Here is a 17,736-nt window from a genome sequence, read left to right on the forward strand (position 1 = left end):
AAAGGGGTTCATGGAGGCCAGGGGGTGTCAGGGAGAGCGTGGCAGCACGGGGCCGGCGCAGACCCTGGGAGGGGGGTTGGACAGGGGCTGGTTTCAGCTCCTCTGGCCACACGTGGCCGCAGGACAAGGGATGCTGCGACCCCTCCTTATGCATGATGGGAAGATCCCAGCCCAGGGCCACCCCGCTCAGGCCACGCAGGTGCTTGGCTGCCCATCGCCCTTTATTGCTGCTGGCCAGAGATGCTTGCTCGCCTGCTCGGTGGCCGGGGTGGTGGGGCTTCGGTCGGGGACCCCCGGTCCTGCCTGGCTTCCGGGGTGCTGGATCCGTCCCACGAGGGCTGGAGGGGCACGAGGAGCCCCCGTGCCTGGGAGAGGCGGCCGTGGGAGGAGGCTGGCCTGTGCTCTGGCGAGGTGGGGATGCCTGGGGGCGAGGGGCAGGGGTTAGCCCCCCTGCAGCCCCTGGGGCAGGCACCGCCCATGGGCACCTGCCTGGCCAGAGACACCCAGCAACGGGGTCCTGGCCCCCACCCTGAAGCAGACAGGCTGTTGTCCCACAGTGGCCAGGACCACCCCGCCACGTCCCTCCACCTTGCTCTGGCTCCAACATGGGGATCGATTGCCCCATCTTCCCGTCCTCCCCCTCCATCCTGCTTCCACCCCACTCCACCCCAAACCCCCATCCCACCCTGCTTGCCCCCACCCACCAGGACACAGCAGGGTGCCCTCTCCCCCCACCCCGGTGCCCTGGCAGGGCCGTACCTGGCTGGCTGAGCGACGACGCAGTGCTCTGGGGCCGGGAGAGCAGGCGGCTGGTGTCCTTGGCATCCCACTGCCTCGGGGACAGCTTGGGCTTGGCCCTGGGGAAGTCTGGCAGGAGGGAGCAGAGGGAGCTGGGCTGGGGGGAGCCAGGGAGAACGCACGGAGGGGAAAGGGGGAAAACCTGGCACCCCGCGGGCACCCTGCCCACTCCACTGCCCAGTTCACCCCCGCCAGATCCCCTCCCCAAGCGTGGCCCAGCCGTACCCTCCTTGCCCACGAGCACAGGCAGCTGCCTGACCCGCCGGCCCCTGTAGATGTGGCCATCCTGGCCCGACAGCTCCGTCTCGTCGTGCTGGGAAGGAGAGAGGGGGTTGGCTGAAACACGGGGCCCAAATCAGCATGCCCAGGCAAACCCCCCCACCCAGCTCCCCCTGGGGAAACTGAGGCACGGATCCCCCCACCCCCACCCTGGATGCTCAGCATCACCCTCCCAGCCTCGCTTGCCCCCGCTGTATCCCTACCTTCGTCATCCTCACCTTGATGGGGAGCAGGGTGTGGGGCTGGAGCGGCCGCGGGGTGCTGGGCGGGTGGGGCTGGGGGTGCGGGCAGCGCTGCAGCGGGTGGGTGAGGGTGTGCCGGCCCCCGCATTGCCGCGGCACGCGGGGGTACCTGCACTCGCCCACCCGCTCCCTGTGGGACGGAGCACAGGGATGCTCAGCACCCAGCACCGTGGCACCCCGTGCTTCACCCTACTATGCCAGGGAGGGGGCTGCGGGTGCTCCCCGGTGGGGTATGTCCCTCCCGGGTGCCCTCCGACTGCTGAAGGAGACCCACGCCTGTCCAGCTGTGCTGGATCTGCTCTTTCCCCGTGGCCCTGGTGAGCTGCTCATGGCCATGGCAGGTCCCTGCACCCTACGCGAGGGACAGCGGGAGGCAGGAGCTGGGCTGTCCCAGCTGCAGTGTTTAATTTCGGTGACTTGTTTCACAGGAGGCAGCTGACTCCCCAGTGAAGCCTGAGGTCAGGCTGAGACCAGACACAGCTCATCACATGTGGCTTCAGCACCACTGAGACACAGACCTGGGCTAGACAGGGCAGCGCAGGGAGGGCTGTAAAACGCCACAGACCGGGGACAAGCACAGCTGACCCCTCTGCAGCACATCTCTGCTCCCCTGCCCTGCCCAGGCCGCCCCTGCATCCCTTCAGCCCCACCCTGGGAAGGGCTCTCCCTCTCCAGGGCAGGGCCAACCTGCACCCCAGGGGCCGGGTCCCCGTGTCCCATACCTGTGGCTGTGCTGCGGTGTTTGCTCCAGCTCCACGACAGTATGGGAGCGCCCGGCAAGGTGGGGGGGGAGCGGTGGCCTGGACGGGATGGCCGCGATGTGCCTGGGGAGGGCAGGAGCCGTGGGTGGGTGACAGGGGACACACGACCCACCCCAGCTCGGGGCAGTGCCCCAAAACCCACAGGCTTGTACCCCATTGGCATCCCACTGCCCCCAGGGAGGGGCTCAGGAGGGCTGCACCCCCCCAGGCAGACACCCTAACCCCCGTGCCGGGCACAGCGGGGCACTGCCAGCACCCATCTCCCCTCCGAATCACCCACGCACCCCCCGATGCACCGGTGCCGGACGGTACTCACGGGCCAGGCGCCAGCATGCTGAGGGGCCGGTCGCAGGACAGGCAGTGGAAATGGGCCAGCAGCTGCCTGGCGGGGGGGGGAAAGGCCTGGGTGAGTTCCTGGGGGGGGATACAGCCCTGCCTGCACACAGGCAGGCAGCTGGCAGGCAGCAGCAAGGTGCTGGGCACTTCATTGTAATGAGTTATGGTATTTGCGGGGGGAACCGCAGGGTTTTGAGCCTGGCTTACCCCCCACCCCACCCCACCCCACCCCACCAAGGTCACAACCCACCGGCTGACTACAAAATCAAGGGGCTACGATGGGGGAGAGCAGTTGGTTGTGGGCTCCCGCTTGGGAAAAAGCTCCACCTCATATTAGGCACCGGAGAATCCACTGAGGGGAGCACCCAAAAACCACCATTATGGGAACTACGCCCACAGGCACGCACAGCACCCCAGTCCCATGGGAACTGGGGGTACCAGCAAGGACAGAACGGGGCTGTTCCTGTACCTCTTGCTGGGGTACAAACGCCGGGCCTGGGGGATGCAGGATTCCCACATTTTTCAGGATGAGTTTTGTCACAGCTGCCCCGAGGACAGGGACACGCTCGCCTCGGCCCTGCGGGCACCTCCGAAACCTGGCAGCTGCCTGTGGCTGCCCAGGGCAGGCAGGGATGGGAGGCGAAGGGCGCAGGCACCCGTAGCTGCCATCCCAACCAGCCCTCACACCGGTTTCATCACTTCGTCAGCGCTAATTACCCCCCCGCCCCTCGCCAGGAGGGCAGGTCACAACCCAGCTCTGCGGCGCCGCGTGTCACAGCCCTGCCCAGGGGGACGAGTCGCCGTTCCCCACCCTTGCTCCAGAAAACCTTTGCACCCACATCCCAGTTTTGGTTCGGGAGGGCTCCATCCTGCAGGTCCCCCTCCTCGTGCCTCCTTTAACATCGGGAGCCTGCTACCGGTGGGAGCAGAAGCCATCGCCACCCCCATCGCACTCACTTCTTCATCCCAGCTGCATCGTCAGCCTCCGTCAGCGGCTCCTTCTCCTTGAGCTGCTCCAGGATGCTCCTCCAGTGCTCCTCCAGCTGCTGCCGGAAAGGCCCCAGCTCCAGGCGGTCCAGCTACGGACAGACACACACCCTCAGCCAGCTGCCCCGGGCTGGGACATCATGTTCCCCACGAAAAGCCAGGAGGGCGGATCCTCAGAGGGACGCTGCCGTAGGCTGCCAAGCCCCGAAGGTGCCAGTTTTGCGCAGCGGGGACGTGCCACCCCTCACCTTGGAGTCCATCTCTTCACTGAGCTGCCGCTGGACCTGGTGCCAGCCCTGCTCCTGCCCCGTCACCCGGCTCAGCGTCTCCTGCATCATCTCATTCAGCCGCTCCATGCTCGCCTCAAACTGGGTGCGACTCACTTTGCCGGCCAGGGCGGTTTTGTCTGCTTTCTAGCAGCGGGGAAAGGCAGGAGAGCAGTGAGGAAAGGATGGCGGGATGACGGGCAGGGCCAGCTCGTGGCAGGAGGACAGGGAGAAGTGGCTACGTGGCCCCACTCGCCCCATCACCCCCGTGGGGTTGGTCACACCAGCTGAAGGGACCCAGGGGAAGACAGAGGCACCTGGGGAAGGAGCCACAGCCAGTCTGGAAATCCTCCCTCCCCCAGGCCAGTTCTGCCACTGAGCCCCCAAGGCACAAGGGGTGTTTGTCACCCTGCCCAGCACCCCCTTGGGTGGTGCCAGGACCCCCCAAGGCCATACCACATCAATCCCCAGCACCAGGTCTTCCTTGTTCGCCTTCTCCTTCTCCAGCCTCTCCAGGGACCGGAACAGAGCCTTCCAACACAGAAAAGCATCCCATGGCACCGCGGCAGGGTTGGAGCTGCCTCCTGGCCAGCTGAGCAACCCCCGCTCCCCCCACCTCACCCAAACCTCCAGGAAAGGTACATTGAACCTCCACAGGGCTGCAAGGTTTGGGGGGGTGCAGACAAATCCCTTGTGGTCCCCAGCCTGGGGTCTGCCTGGAGGATGCTCTGACCCCGAGGGGGTTTCAGCCACCTACCTCCATATCTTTCTCCTTCTGGTGATGGTCATTCAGGAGGTTCCCGGTGACAGAGTTGAGCTTCTCGTAGTCCCCTTGCACCTGCGTGACGGTGGCCTGGATGCGCTTCAGCAGCTTCAGCAGCTCCTCGTCCTGCTTCAGGGAGGAAGATGACAAGGTGGTGCCGTGCAAGGGGGGGCTGGCTGCCCCCGTGGGGACAGACCCGGCTTACTTGCCCGGTGGCCATGGGCTCTCAGTGCCAACAGGACATTTGCATCAAGGCTTTAAATTCCTTCCGTGCTGCTCACTTGTACGAACCAATCTGGGAGGCGGTGAGGGGCTCCTCCACATTACAGCGAAGCACAACCAGCTGGGGGGGTGCTGGCAACCTCCCAAGCCCCCCATGCCGGCATCTCCTTACCTGGCTCCTCCCTGGCAGCCGTCTTACCACCTTGCCCACTGCCTGCTGCGACATGAAATTGTCCACCACCTCCTGGAGCTTCTCGTAGCGCTGCAGGAGCTGCCCCACCTGCTTGCGGATGTCCCCGCTGCAGGCGGGGCACGCTGCCTGCGCCTCTGCCTGCTCCTGCCCTGTGCTCGCCACCATCGCCCTCAGCTCGCCCAGCTGCAGGAAGGGGAGAAGGAGTCGGCTCTGAGATGAGGTGGATGCAGTCAACAAATCCGGGTGCTGTGGAGGCTCGATGGCCCCAGCCAGCCAGGGGATGTGGCTGGAAACCCCTCCAGGACCACCCCACCGAGCTGTGGCGGTGGGAGCGCTGCCCCTGGACCTCACCTGCTCCTGCAGCTCGTCAGCCGTCTTGGCCACCAACCGCTCCAGCGTGGCCTTGGTCATCTCCTGCTGCTCTTCCAGCTCCTTCAGCTTATACCTCATCTCCTGCAGCGTGGACCTGCTCAGTGAGACAGGGGCACAGGCAGGCTTAGCCTCCACAGGGCCGCTCAGGGGGTGTCCCTTGTCCCCCCGGGCTCCTCCTGCAGGGTAGGAAACCCTGTCCCGTCCTTTTACCCCAGTTGCAGGGTGATCTGGTCGCTGACATCCCCTTTCCAGTTGGCTCCAGCTACCTCCAGCTTTCCGACGGCATCTTCCAGCTGCCTGATCTGGGAAAGGCAGTGGTGGATGAGTCAGGGCACAGCCCCCTCTGTTGTCCCAGCCCAGGGGCCCTTCAGCTGCCTCCTCCCTGCCCAACTCCCCCCTGGCATCCCCGCAGCCCCCCCAGGGACTGCTGCCAGCTCACCTTCCCATTCTCGCCCTGCAGGTCACTGGTCAGGCCCTGCAGCGAGGACACCCGGCCCTGGAGGTCGGCCAGGACGCTGGTGATGCTCTCCTTGTCTAGATGTGGTCCGAGGGGACATGCTGTCAGTGAGAGGGGGTCTCGCCCTTGAGGCCAGGCTCTGAGCACAACGAGCCCCCAGCCCAGGGTGTCCCCATGCCAAACACCCCCCTGCCAGCCCCCCCAGGGGCTCCTACCTCCCTCCGAGAAGAGCAGGCGCAGCTTCTCAAGCTCGGCGTGGTCTGGCTTGCTGGCTTCCAGCTGGGCCACCTGCTCCTTCAGGCTGGCACAGGGGTGGCTGAGCTGCCCGATCTGGCAGAGAGCCTCCACCGTTTCGGTGCTGGCGATCCCTGGCTGCACCCCTGGGGTGGTGGTTTGGGTGCTGGGGGTACTTGGCTGCACCCCTGGGGTAGCGCTCTGGGTGTCAGAGGCCCCTGGCTGTGCCCCTGGGGTGGAGGTCTGGCTGTCAGGGGCCCCTGACTCTGTCCCCAGCGTAGTGGTCTTGATGCCAGGGGATCCTGTCTGTGTCTCCAGGGTGGTGGCACGGGCATCACAAGTCTTTGCCTCATCTGAGGAAGCACCTGCCCCCTTCTCAGGGGCCACTGGTGCTCTCTGCGTCCCCGGGGAGCCAGGCTGTGTCTGCGGAGTCCCCTTGCTGGTCCCTTTGCTGGTCCTGGGTGCAGGCTGTGGCCCTGGTCCCTCCAGTCCCAGCGCTGAGCTTGCCCCATGCGGGGTGTCCACGTCTGCAGTGGGGGGCTCGGCGGGGGCAGCCTGGCCCTCACTGCCATCCTGCGAAGAGGAGGCAAAGGGGAGCAGGTTTATGGGCGGAAGTGCAGCGGCAAGGGCCACCCGCCCTGTCCTCAAACCCCCCAGCTCACGGAGCCAAACTCAAGTACCCCAAAGGCAGAGACTGCCCAACCCACAGGGACCCCCGGGCGCCCCAGCCGCACGGCCCCTCCCCAGTCCCTTTAGTCCTTTGGCCACCTCTGTGCCTGCAGAGTCATTTCAGCAGCCGATCCTGGAGATCAGCAAACCCCCTGCCGATGCCACCTGACACAACAGCAAGGCATTCTTCTCTCCAGCAATGGGATTCTGTACTCCAGAGCTGCTGGACCAGACCCGCTTCCCAGCCTAATGGGCTGCGCCTTCATTTCAGGAGCAGCAGCCCCAGGTAGGATTTGGAAACCATCTCATGGTGCAGAATGCTGGGGTTTGCCCCAAAATGTCCCTCCGCTGTCCCCGGCTCCCACCTACCAGCCCCAGAGAGACCAGGAGGGCAGGGAGCCGTGGTCCTGCCCAACGTTGAGCAAGGACAGGGGGCTGGGCGGTCACCCCAAGGGTTTCGGGCGCTCCCTTGCCCCACGGAGGGGCTGTTGGGGGCTGTCGGTGGCACAGACGATGAGGACGATGAGGAGGTCTCTGTTGGGGCAGCCGAGGAGCTGCCCTGGCTCTGCTGGTGCCAGGTCCTGCCTCCCGGCGGGATGCACAGGGAAGAGAAGTGCTGAGCAAACCTCCGCCGAGGCCCCGGGGGCTGCGGTCCTGCTGAGTCCCACTCCCATAGCCGGGATGCCCCAGCACTCACCACGGACAGACCTCGGCCTTCTCGTCCTCCTACTCCTCCTCCTTCTCCTCCTCCTGCTTTGCTGCCCACCAGGCAATCCTCCAGCACCTCCCAGCGCACCATGTTGCTCACCTCCTCCGGGGCTGGGTAGAGGCTCAGCCTTTCCTTCAGCTTTTTCTGGGGAGAAAAGGGATTAGGGGGTCAACCCTGGCCACGTAGCCGGGTGAGATGGCACCCACAGGAGCACTGACCCCCTCCAGCATCGCTGCCCAGCCCTGCTGGGACCGTGCCCTGACACCGAGGGACTGGGTGCACCGGTGCCCCGGGCATGCAGCCGCCTCCTTCCCGGAGCAGGATCCGGGCGTGCGCGCGGCCCTACCATGTCACTGTCCGACGCCGTCTGGTCACGGAGGGCCGGCAGCTGGCCGGCAGCGTCCTGGAGATTCCCCTGGAGCGGGACAAGGAGAGGGATGGCAGCCCAGACACAGGAGCAGGATTGAAAAGGAGCATCCGAAAATTAACTTGGGCACAGGACAGAGGGATGCCAGGCAGGGTTGTGGCTGTGTTGCATGGGTAGATCTTTATCTCCTCTCCTTCTTAGCACCCATGTTTCTTTCTTTACAGCTGCTTAGTTAAAAAATGTCTTAGCGTCACTTTGGTTGGTGCATGCAGTTACCTCTTCAGCCTTGGGACACCCTTCCTGCTCTTCCCTCCTGGCACCCTTCACGCCGGGTGACACCCAGGGCCGTGGGGCAGGGGTGGCAGGGTGACACAGAGGCAGGGAGGGGGGTGAGGGCCCAGCTGCCTCCTGGGGACACCGGCAGCAGCTCACCATGCCAAGCGTCTCCCGGATCATCCGAATGTCCTCCTCCATGCGGGACTGCGCCGCCTTCATCCCGCCGATCTCCTCGAGGAGATCCTGGGAGAGAGCCACGGCCTGAGAGAGGGCAGTGGCGGGGGTGAGTCCCGGGGGCACTGCGGGCAGCACTTACCATTCATCACACCTTCAGCAGCCAAGAAGGGGCAGCAGCTCCCCAGAGACCCCCCCCCCCCCCCAACCCTGCCCCGGGGGGGGCCCACTGCACAGCCCAAGTAAGCGGGGACAGATCCAGCCCTGCCCCCCCACACCGGGCTCTGTGCAAGACTACTGAAGCCGATCCAAAGGGCAAAGAGCTGCTGCCACCCTCTCAACCACAGCCTGGCCCGCGAGGGCAGCGGCAACCGCGGCTAACGAAGCGGGGAGCGATCAAGCAGGGGGGGGCCTGCCCCGAGGAGGGTGAGCTCAGCCACCCGGGGAAACCCTCCCTGCTGCCTTCTCCCTACATGTCCCAGTCCCAGCAGGATCCGGCCCTGCAGCACCCAAGGTGACCGTTTCCTTGAACCTGAGCTTATTTCTTCCCACTGGGGATGCTCGCAGCCCCAAACGGCTCAGCGTTGTGCAGGATGAGGCCCCTCTCCGGTCCCCACCAGGGCTGGGTCTAGCCCTCGGGCAAGCCAAGGGGATTTGGGCTGGGAGATGAGGCCCATGAGGTGCTGATGGAGCCTCTCAGCTGCCTGAGGAGCAGGTGCCGTACCTGGCTGTGGCTCAGGAGTGGGGAAGGGAGGGATGGAGAGTGGTAGGGCTGGATCTCCACAGGTGCTGAGCCTCTGGCTGCTGCAGCCGAGGGCACCGGGTGCTCTACTGGACCCACGACTTGCTGATGGCAACTTGGGGAGAACCCAGAGCAACTGGAGCAGCATTTCAGCCCCAGCTCTTTCTCCCCAAAACTCCATCCCTTTCCCACAGTGTAAGCCCCACATACCACCTCGAGCTCAGGCTTAAACCAGACCTAAGGGCACCACAATGGTGGTGCAGACCCCAGAGGAGGGGGTGTCTCACGGGGGGGCACCCAGGGAACGGGGAAGAGCCTCTACCTTGGAGATGCTGCTCTCATTCTCTTCAATCTTTATCTTCATCTGCCCCACGTCAGCAGCCACGGAGGCGTCCTGGGGAGTGCTCACGGTCCCCTGCAGCGGGTCCTTCGCGGGGGTGAGCGACTCTGTGCCTGGGCCTCCGCCCTGTCCCCCTTCTTCTCTGGGGGGTGCCTCGGGGGGCTGGTCCCGCCCCAGGAGGGGGGTCGGGCTGTGCCCTTGCCCCAGGGCAGGCAGGTCCTGCAGGCCCAGGTGCCTGAGCACGGCCTGCAGCAGGCTGTGCAGCGCCGTGAAGTTGACAGCCCCGACCTGGGGCGTCCCGATGGCGACGTCCAGCAGCTGGGACAGGCTGAGTGCGGCCATGGCTGCTGCCCTGCCCGAAAACACAGAGCCTGAGCGGGGGGGACACGACAGCACCCCTTTTGCCTGGAGGGGACCTGGGCGGCTGGGAGGGATGGGCAGCCGCCCTCCTCCTCCTCACCACAGAAAGTGGTCGAAGCGGCGGGGGGGCGGGTGACACGGTGACCCCCCGAGGGCAGGGCTGTCTGGGGGAGAGGGAGGGGTGTCTCCTTCCCCGGCCACCCCCAGCCTCATACCCAGCTCTGCCTGCCCCTGCCCCTGCCCCTGCCCCCCGCCTCACTTTCTCACCAGCCCCCCGGGCGCCCCGGGCCCCCCAGTCCCCCCAGTCCCCCCAGTCCCCCTCTCCCGAGCCCGCACCCCCAACCTTACTCGTCCGTCCCCGCCGCCGCTCTGCTCTCCCCTAGCCCCGCCCCTCACCCTGAGCCCGCCCCTTCCCTTTCCTCATTGGCCACCACCCGCCGCTGCCCGCTGCCCATTGGCCGAGCCCACGTGCCCGTGTTTACAGGGCGGGATAACGCAGCGCCTCCCGTTGCCAGGCGACGCGGCGGCCCCGGCGGCGGGCCGGGCCCAGGCTCCCCGCTGCCTTTGCCACTGTGACGACACAAAATACAACTGGTGACGTCGAATATTTTGACGCAGCTCCCTGCAGCCCGTGGCTGCGCCGTGCACAGAGACCATCCTGCCCGTCCGGCACCCTGCTCCCCCCTGAAACTCTCCCAGACAAGCCCAGTCCCGGCAAGGAAGCACCTCCATTGAGTTATTGGCTGAGGTGTCAAAAGCATGACAGATTTTACCCTCTCCCTCAGACGTGGCAATGGTGGAAGGCTGCTGCTGACTGCATCAACACACAGATTTCTCGCACCTTGCACCGAAGCAAAGAGCCGCGAGAGCGGGGAAAAAAAGAAACGCAGCTAAACACAGGCATCCAGACAGCCCCAGGAAGTATTCAAACACTGGGAAAAATCTTCGAGCCCGAGTGATCCATCAAAGTGCTGCCTGTAGTATCTGCAGCTTGGGGGGGGCGGGGGGGAATAAAGAAAAAAGAGAAAAAAACCCAGAGCAACCACAATTTTTATAAAACAAGACTATCAGAGAACACTGAGGAGTGGGGGGGAAGCAAGTTCATCAGCCAAACAGTCTGTCCTGCACTTGTATTTCGCTGCGAGTACCACATGGTGAAGGCGAGATGATCACTGGCAGGAAGAAACAGCACTCCCAGGTGCAGAAGCCTGCTGCTTTAATTAAGCTGTTATAAATTGGGGAAAATCACTTTCAGAAGCCAAATCAAGTGACTTATAAAGTTTATTAATTCAGCAAGCGCTTGAGCAAGTAAAGCAGCGCTGGGCGGCCGGGGAGTCGCTGCTCCGCCAACGGCGCGCGCCCCTCCTCTTTGGCAGTCTCTTGTTAGAATCTTCAGGTTCTGGGCTGACGGGGCCTTTTTGGTTTCGGCTGCGGCTGCGCCTTTTGTTGCTAGGGGGGTCGTCGTCTTCCTCTGCGTTATCTTCTGCTGACCCTCTGGGGTTTGGCCCTTACATGGCACAGCTCATCTCTGTGCCTACTTCACAGGATATCGCTAATCGCAGACTTGGCGTATATCCCGCCAGACAGACATGCACACACCCAGGCTCCCACCCTTTATCTGACTGACAAATACCACACGTCTCTTGTCACCTCGCCCTTTATCTGATCGACAAATACTCTCTGTCTCTGATCACAGTCCCTGCCTTCTCTCTTTGCTGGGAGCACATCCCTGCAAGGGCACCGAGAATGGGCGTGAGCCCCCCCCCAAGCCGCAGCATTACCAGTGGGGACAGGCCCCCCCCAGGAGGCTGCGCCAAGTCCCACGTGCTGCCCGCGCTCTGCCTGCGCTCTGCCTGCAGAAGCCACCGCTGCCATCCCCGAAGGGGGGAGCAGAGGGAAGGGGAGACCCCGGAGCCATGGGGGGGCCATGTGAGCACAGCGAGGACCCCCATGTCCTGGGGTGCAGCCCAAACCCCATCCTGCACCCTCACAAAATACTGCAGTTTGCAACCCACCCCCCGGCAGCTTGTGGCCCCCTCCCCAGCGCCATCACCCACCCGTGTGATGAGGCCCCCAGGCCTCAGCCCTGCGATACTCAGGGCTGCCAGGCTTTTAGGCAAACCCTGCTCTGAGGTGGGGGGGGGTGATGCCTTTTCAGTGTCCCCCACTGCAGGAGGGCCATGGGTGGGGGCTCGCTGGCCACCAACTCCTTTCCCCCCAGGCCCAGGACACTGCTCAGCCCCAGGCCCTGACCTCACAAGCCACTTGCTGTGCCACCCCCCTTCTAACGACTCCAAACAACGCACCAGCCCCTGGCTTTGTGCTTAAATATCCAAACTCAATTAAAATTGAATAAGAACACGGCTCCCCCCTTGCCACACTGCTCACACACCAAGCAACTGGGGTAAAAAAAAGCCCAAAATGGGAACGCAGCAGCTCCAGAGATGGCAGCAAGGGCTGGGGGGGCTCAAAGCACAACAGCAAATCATCCACCAGGGAACAGGGAGACCCCCAGAAGGAAAAAGGAAAAAAGGGAAAAAATGCCCCAGCTGGGGCTACTCACCTGCTCCAGCAGCACAGGCAGCACCCAAAAAGGGACATGGGGCTGGGTGCTCATGGGGGGGGGGGGGGGGGGTTGGTGTTTATAGGGTGCAGCTGGGTCCCAGCAGCAGCAAATGGGACAGTGGGTGGGAGAGGGGGTGAGCTGGGGACACACACACGCGCACACGCACCAAAGGGCTCAGCCCCAGGTGGGCCAAATCCTGCAAATGCAATTAGTCCCAGGGGGTGGGGGGTGTTTTTAAGCCCATCAGTGCCTGACCCCCCCTCCCGGGGTACAAGATGGTCCTCTGCTGGCTCTATTCTAGTGGTGACCAGTTTGCTCTGAGTGCTCCCAGTTATCCCACTGGAGGTGGCACTGAGGGAATCCCAGATCCTGCTGGATCCACCTGGGCACCCCCAACGCGGGTATTTAGCACCTATTTTTCCCCTGAAAAACCAAACCCACCAGGGGAAACATCCCCGGCAGGGGGGGCTCCCTGGGGGCTAAGGTGCCTGGAGACTGCAGCGGGGTGGGCAGGGTTGGGGTCTGCCATTGTGGGGGGGAGGTTTGGGTGCTCCCCCCCCTCGCCCGAATCTGGGGAGAAGATCTACCAGGGGAGCAGTTTTTCCACAGGGCAGCCCCCAAGCACACACCATGGCAGGTCTGTGCCTTCCTCTTTCCATCAATGGCAGCGTTGGAAGAGGGACAAGGGGGTGACAATCCATGAGCAGATAAGGAAACCTGCTCAGTGATGCTCATCCCGCGGGATAAGCGATAGCCAGCCAGCGGGCTTGGGGGGGGGATTCCCTTTCGGCGTTAAAGCCATGTCCTGCTGCCACCCTTCCCACCGCGGTCCCCATCTCCCACCACCTTCAGCAGCAACGGAGCGTCATCATCCTCCTGCTTTAGTGTGGGCTCCCCCAGACCCTTTTGGGGGCCACAAGCTCCCTGTCAGGGGCCAAAAAGGGGTTCATGGAGGCCAGGGGGTGTCAGGGAGAGCGTGGCAGCACGGGGCCGGCGCAGACCCTGGGAGGGGGGTTGGACAGGGGCTGGTTTCAGCTCCTCTGGCCACACGTGGCCGCAGGACAAGGGATGCTGCGACCCCTCCTTATGCATGATGGGAAGATCCCAGCCCAGGGCCACCCCGCTCAGGCCACGCAGGTGCTTGGCTGCCCATCGCCCTTTATTGCTGCTGGCCAGAGATGCTTGCTCGCCTGCTCGGTGGCCGGGGTGGTGGGGCTTCGGTCGGGGACCCCCGGTCCTGCCTGGCTTCCGGGGTGCTGGATCCGTCCCACGAGGGCTGGAGGGGCACGAGGAGCCCCCGTGCCTGGGAGAGGCGGCCGTGGGAGGAGGCTGGCCTGTGCTCTGGCGAGGTGGGGATGCCTGGGGGCGAGGGGCAGGGGTTAGCCCCCCTGCAGCCCCTGGGGCAGGCACCGCCCATGGGCACCTGCCTGGCCAGAGACACCCAGCAACGGGGTCCTGGCCCCCACCCTGAAGCAGACAGGCTGTTGTCCCACAGTGGCCAGGACCACCCCGCCACGTCCCTCCACCTTGCTCTGGCTCCAACATGGGGATCGATTGCCCCATCTTCCCGTCCTCCCCCTCCATCCTGCTTCCACCCCACTCCACCCCAAACCCCCATCCCACCCTGCTTGCCCCCACCCACCAGGACACAGCAGGGTGCCCTCTCCCCCCACCCCGGTGCCCTGGCAGGGCCGTACCTGGCTGGCTGAGCGACGACGCAGTGCTCTGGGGCCGGGAGAGCAGGCGGCTGGTGTCCTTGGCATCCCACTGCCTCGGGGACAGCTTGGGCTTGGCCCTGGGGAAGTCTGGCAGGAGGGAGCAGAGGGAGCTGGGCTGGGGGGGAGCCAGGGAGAACGCACGGAGGGGAAAGGGGGAAAACCTGGCACCCCGCGGGCACCCTGCCCACTCCACTGCCCAGTTCACCCCCGCCAGATCCCCTCCCCAAGCGTGGCCCAGCCGTACCCTCCTTGCCCACGAGCACAGGCAGCTGCCTGACCCGCCGGCCCCTGTAGATGTGGCCATCCTGGCCCGACAGCTCCGTCTCGTCGTGCTGGGAAGGAGAGAGGGGGTTGGCTGAAACACGGGGCCCAAATCAGCATGCCCAGGCAAACCCCCCCACCCAGCTCCCCCTGGGGAAACTGAGGCACGGATCCCCCCACCCCCACCCTGGATGCTCAGCATCACCCTCCCAGCCTCGCTTGCCCCCGCTGTATCCCTACCTTCGTCATCCTTACCTTGATGGGGAGCAGGGTGTGGGGCTGGAGCGGCCGCGGGGTGCTGGGCGGGTGGGGCTGGGGGTGCGGGCAGCGCTGCAGCGGGTGGGTGAGGGTGTGCCGGCCCCCGCATTGCCGCGGCACGCGGGGGTACCTGCACTCGCCCACCCGCTCCCTGTGGGACGGAGCACAGGGATGCTCAGCACCCAGCACCGTGGCACCCCGTGCTTCACCCTACTATGCCAGGGAGGGGGCTGCGGGTGCTCCCCGGTGGGGTATGTCCCTCCCGGGTGCCCTCCGACTGCTGAAGGAGACCCACGCCTGTCCAGCTGTGCTGGATCTGCTCTTTCCCCGTGGCCCTGGTGAGCTGCTCATGGCCATGGCAGGTCCCTGCACCCTACGCGAGGGACAGCGGGAGGCAGGAGCTGGGCTGTCCCAGCTGCAGTGTTTAATTTCGGTGACTTGTTTCACAGGAGGCAGCTGACTCCCCAGTGAAGCCTGAGGTCAGGCTGAGACCAGACACAGCTCATCACATGTGGCTTCAGCACCACTGAGACACAGACCTGGGCTAGACAGGGCAGCGCAGGGAGGGCTGTAAAACGCCACAGACCGGGGACAAGCACAGCTGACCCCTCTGCAGCACATCTCTGCTCCCCTGCCCTGCCCAGGCCGCCCCTGCATCCCTTCAGCCCCACCCTGGGAAGGGCTCTCCCTCTCCAGGGCAGGGCCAACCTGCACCCCAGGGGCCGGGTCCCCGTGTCCCATACCTGTGGCTGTGCTGCGGTGTTTGCTCCAGCTCCACGACAGTATGGGAGCGCCCGGCAAGGTGGGGGGGGAGCGGTGGCCTGGACGGGATGGCCGCGATGTGCCTGGGGAGGGCAGGAGCCGTGGGTGGGTGACAGGGGACACACGACCCACCCCAGCTCGGGGCAGTGCCCCAAAACCCACAGGCTTGTACCCCATTGGCATCCCACTGCCCCCAGGGAGGGGCTCAGGAGGGCTGCACCCCCCCAGGCAGACACCCTAACCCCCGTGCCGGGCACAGCGGGGCACTGCCAGCACCCATCTCCCCTCCGAATCACCCACGCACCCCCCGATGCACCGGTGCCGGACGGTACTCACGGGCCAGGCGCCAGCATGCTGAGGGGCCGGTCGCAGGACAGGCAGTGGAAATGGGCCAGCAGCTGCCTGGCGGGGGGGGGAAAGGCCTGGGTGAGTTCCTGGGGGGGGATACAGCCCTGCCTGCACACAGGCAGGCAGCTGGCAGGCAGCAGCAAGGTGCTGGGCACTTCATTGTAATGAGTTATGGTATTTGCGGGGGGAACCGCAGGGTTTTGAGCCTGGCTTACCCCCCACCCCACCCCACCCCACCCCACCAAGGTCACAACCCACCGGCTGACTACAAAATCAAGGGGCTACGATGGGGGAGAGCAGTTGGTTGTGGGCTCCCGCTTGGGAAAAAGCTCCACCTCATATTAGGCACCGGAGAATCCACTGAGGGGAGCACCCAAAAACCACCATTATGGGAACTACGCCCACAGGCACGCACAGCACCCCAGTCCCATGGGAACTGGGGGTACCAGCAAGGACAGAACGGGGCTGTTCCTGTACCTCTTGCTGGGGTACAAACGCCGGGCCTGGGGGATGCAGGATTCCCACATTTTTCAGGATGAGTTTTGTCACAGCTGCCCCGAGGACAGGGACACGCTCGCCTCGGCCCTGCGGGCACCTCCGAAACCTGGCAGCTGCCTGTGGCTGCCCAGGGCAGGCAGGGATGGGAGGCGAAGGGCGCAGGCACCCGTAGCTGCCATCCCAACCAGCCCTCACACCGGTTTCATCACTTCGTCAGCGCTAATTACCCCCCCGCCCCTCGCCAGGAGGGCAGGTCACAACCCAGCTCTGCGGCGCCGCGTGTCACAGCCCTGCCCAGGGGGACGAGTCGCCGTTCCCCACCCTTGCTCCAGAAAACCTTTGCACCCACATCCCAGTTTTGGTTCGGGAGGGCTCCATCCTGCAGGTCCCCCTCCTCGTGCCTCCTTTAACATCGGGAGCCTGCTACCGGTGGGAGCAGAAGCCATCGCCACCCCCATCGCACTCACTTCTTCATCCCAGCTGCATCGTCAGCCTCCGTCAGCGGCTCCTTCTCCTTGAGCTGCTCCAGGATGCTCCTCCAGTGCTCCTCCAGCTGCTGCCGGAAAGGCCCCAGCTCCAGGCGGTCCAGCTACGGACAGACACACACCCTCAGCCAGCTGCCCCGGGCTGGGACATCATGTTCCCCACGAAAAGCCAGGAGGGCGGATCCTCAGAGGGACGCTGCCGTAGGCTGCCAAGCCCCGAAGGTGCCAGTTTTGCGCAGCGGGGACGTGCCACCCCTCACCTTGGAGTCCATCTCTTCACTGAGCTGCCGCTGGACCTGGTGCCAGCCCTGCTCCTGCCCCGTCACCCGGCTCAGCGTCTCCTGCATCATCTCATTCAGCCGCTCCATGCTCGCCTCAAACTGGGTGCGACTCACTTTGCCGGCCAGGGCGGTTTTGTCTGCTTTCTAGCAGCGGGGAAAGGCAGGAGAGCAGTGAGGAAAGGATGGCGGGATGACGGGCAGGGCCAGCTCGTGGCAGGAGGACAGGGAGAAGTGGCTACGTGGCCCCACTCGCCCCATCACCCCCGTGGGGTTGGTCACACCAGCTGAAGGGACCCAGGGGAAGACAGAGGCACCTGGGGAAGGAGCCACAGCCAGTCTGGAAATCCTCCCTCCCCCAGGCCAGTTCTGCCACTGAGCCCCCAAGGCACAAGGGGTGTTTGTCACCCTGCCCAGCACCCCCTTGGGTGGTGCCAGGACCCCCCAAGGCCATACCACATCAATCCCCAGCACCAGGTCTTCCTTGTTCGCCTTCTCCTTCTCCAGCCTCTCCAGGGACCGGAACAGAGCCTTCCAACACAGAAAAGCATCCCATGGCACCGCGGCAGGGTTGGAGCTGCCTCCTGGCCAGCTGAGCAACCCCCGCTCCCCCCACCTCACCCAAACCTCCAGGAAAGGTACATTGAACCTCCACAGGGCTGCAAGGTTTGGGGGGGTGCAGACAAATCCCTTGTGGTCCCCAGCCTGGGGTCTGCCTGGAGGATGCTCTGACCCCGAGGGGGTTTCAGCCACCTACCTCCATATCTTTCTCCTTCTGGTGATGGTCATTCAGGAGGTTCCCGGTGACAGAGTTGAGCTTCTCGTAGTCCCCTTGCACCTGCGTGACGGTGGCCTGGATGCGCTTCAGCAGCTTCAGCAGCTCCTCGTCCTGCTTCAGGGAGGAAGATGACAAGGTGGTGCCGTGCAAGGGGGGGCTGGCTGCCCCCGTGGGGACAGACCCGGCTTACTTGCCCGGTGGCCATGGGCTCTCAGTGCCAACAGGACATTTGCATCA

At 64.7% G+C, this 17,736-nt stretch overlaps 3 protein-coding genes across 3 annotated transcripts; all 3 read right to left on the bottom strand.

Moving 5' to 3' along the window:
* Positions 1–202: 202 nt before the first annotated feature.
* LOC141952313 (glutamine-rich protein 2-like) lies at positions 203–4,682 on the bottom strand. The gene is made up of 11 exons (XM_074889629.1): positions 4,670–4,682; positions 4,427–4,608; positions 4,126–4,200; positions 3,652–3,816; positions 3,374–3,495; positions 2,397–2,462; positions 2,042–2,143; positions 1,296–1,449; positions 1,024–1,111; positions 760–867; positions 203–421 (listed from the first exon to the last, which is right to left on the bottom strand). Exons 1-11 carry the CDS (start codon positions 4,680–4,682, stop codon positions 222–224), a joined length of 1,275 nt encoding a protein of 424 aa, XP_074745730.1. The 3' UTR covers positions 203–221.
* A 13-nt stretch (positions 4,683–4,695) lies between these two features.
* LOC141952232 (uncharacterized) lies at positions 4,696–9,906 on the bottom strand. Its single transcript, XM_074889426.1, has 10 exons — positions 9,896–9,906; positions 9,170–9,539; positions 8,088–8,192; positions 7,635–7,703; positions 7,277–7,432; positions 5,892–6,483; positions 5,659–5,753; positions 5,430–5,521; positions 5,199–5,313; positions 4,696–5,030 (listed from the first exon to the last, which is right to left on the bottom strand). The coding sequence occupies exons 2-10, from the start codon at positions 9,527–9,529 to the stop codon at positions 4,710–4,712; spliced, it is 1,905 nt and encodes a 634-aa protein (XP_074745527.1). The 5' UTR covers positions 9,530–9,539; positions 9,896–9,906; the 3' UTR covers positions 4,696–4,709.
* A 3,347-nt stretch (positions 9,907–13,253) lies between these two features.
* Positions 13,254–17,734, bottom strand: LOC141952314 (glutamine-rich protein 2-like). Its single transcript, XM_074889630.1, has 11 exons — positions 17,722–17,734; positions 17,479–17,660; positions 17,178–17,252; positions 16,704–16,868; positions 16,426–16,547; positions 15,449–15,514; positions 15,094–15,195; positions 14,348–14,501; positions 14,076–14,163; positions 13,811–13,918; positions 13,254–13,472 (listed from the first exon to the last, which is right to left on the bottom strand). The coding sequence occupies exons 1-11, from the start codon at positions 17,732–17,734 to the stop codon at positions 13,273–13,275; spliced, it is 1,275 nt and encodes a 424-aa protein (XP_074745731.1). The 3' UTR covers positions 13,254–13,272.
* Between the last annotated feature and the right edge of the window lie 2 nt (positions 17,735–17,736).

This window comes from Strix uralensis, chromosome 19 (assembly GCF_047716275.1).
Source record: "Strix uralensis isolate ZFMK-TIS-50842 chromosome 19, bStrUra1, whole genome shotgun sequence".
NCBI classification, from domain to species: Eukaryota; Metazoa; Chordata; class Aves; order Strigiformes; family Strigidae; genus Strix; species Strix uralensis.

What these genes read in the sequence shown, in the direction of transcription:
- LOC141952313 (XM_074889629.1), bottom strand. An exon ending in GATGCAGCTGGGATGAAGAA is followed by an intron (nt 2,463 to 3,373) that starts GTGAGTGCGATG and finishes CCCCCCCGCCAG; the next exon opens with GCAGCTGCTGGCCCATTTCC. An exon ending in TGTGCTCGTGGGCAAGGAGG is followed by an intron (nt 868 to 1,023) that starts GTACGGCTGGGC and finishes CCCTCCTGCCAG; the next exon opens with ACTTCCCCAGGGCCAAGCCC.
- LOC141952232 (XM_074889426.1), bottom strand. Translation starts at nt 9,529, where the DNA reads ATGGCCGCACTCAGCCTGTCCCAGCTGCTGGACGTCGCCATCGGGACG. An exon ending in TCCGGGAGACGCTTGGCATG is followed by an intron (nt 7,704 to 8,087) that starts GTGAGCTGCTGC and finishes GTCCCGCTCCAG; the next exon opens with GGGAATCTCCAGGACGCTGC. An exon ending in CCTGCTCTTCTCGGAGGGAG is followed by an intron (nt 5,754 to 5,891) that starts GTAGGAGCCCCT and finishes GACCACATCTAG; the next exon opens with ACAAGGAGAGCATCACCAGC.
- LOC141952314 (XM_074889630.1), bottom strand. An exon ending in AGAAGGAGAAAGATATGGAG is followed by an intron (nt 17,253 to 17,478) that starts GTAGGTGGCTGA and finishes CTGTGTTGGAAG; the next exon opens with GCTCTGTTCCGGTCCCTGGA. An exon ending in GATGCAGCTGGGATGAAGAA is followed by an intron (nt 15,515 to 16,425) that starts GTGAGTGCGATG and finishes CCCCCCCGCCAG; the next exon opens with GCAGCTGCTGGCCCATTTCC.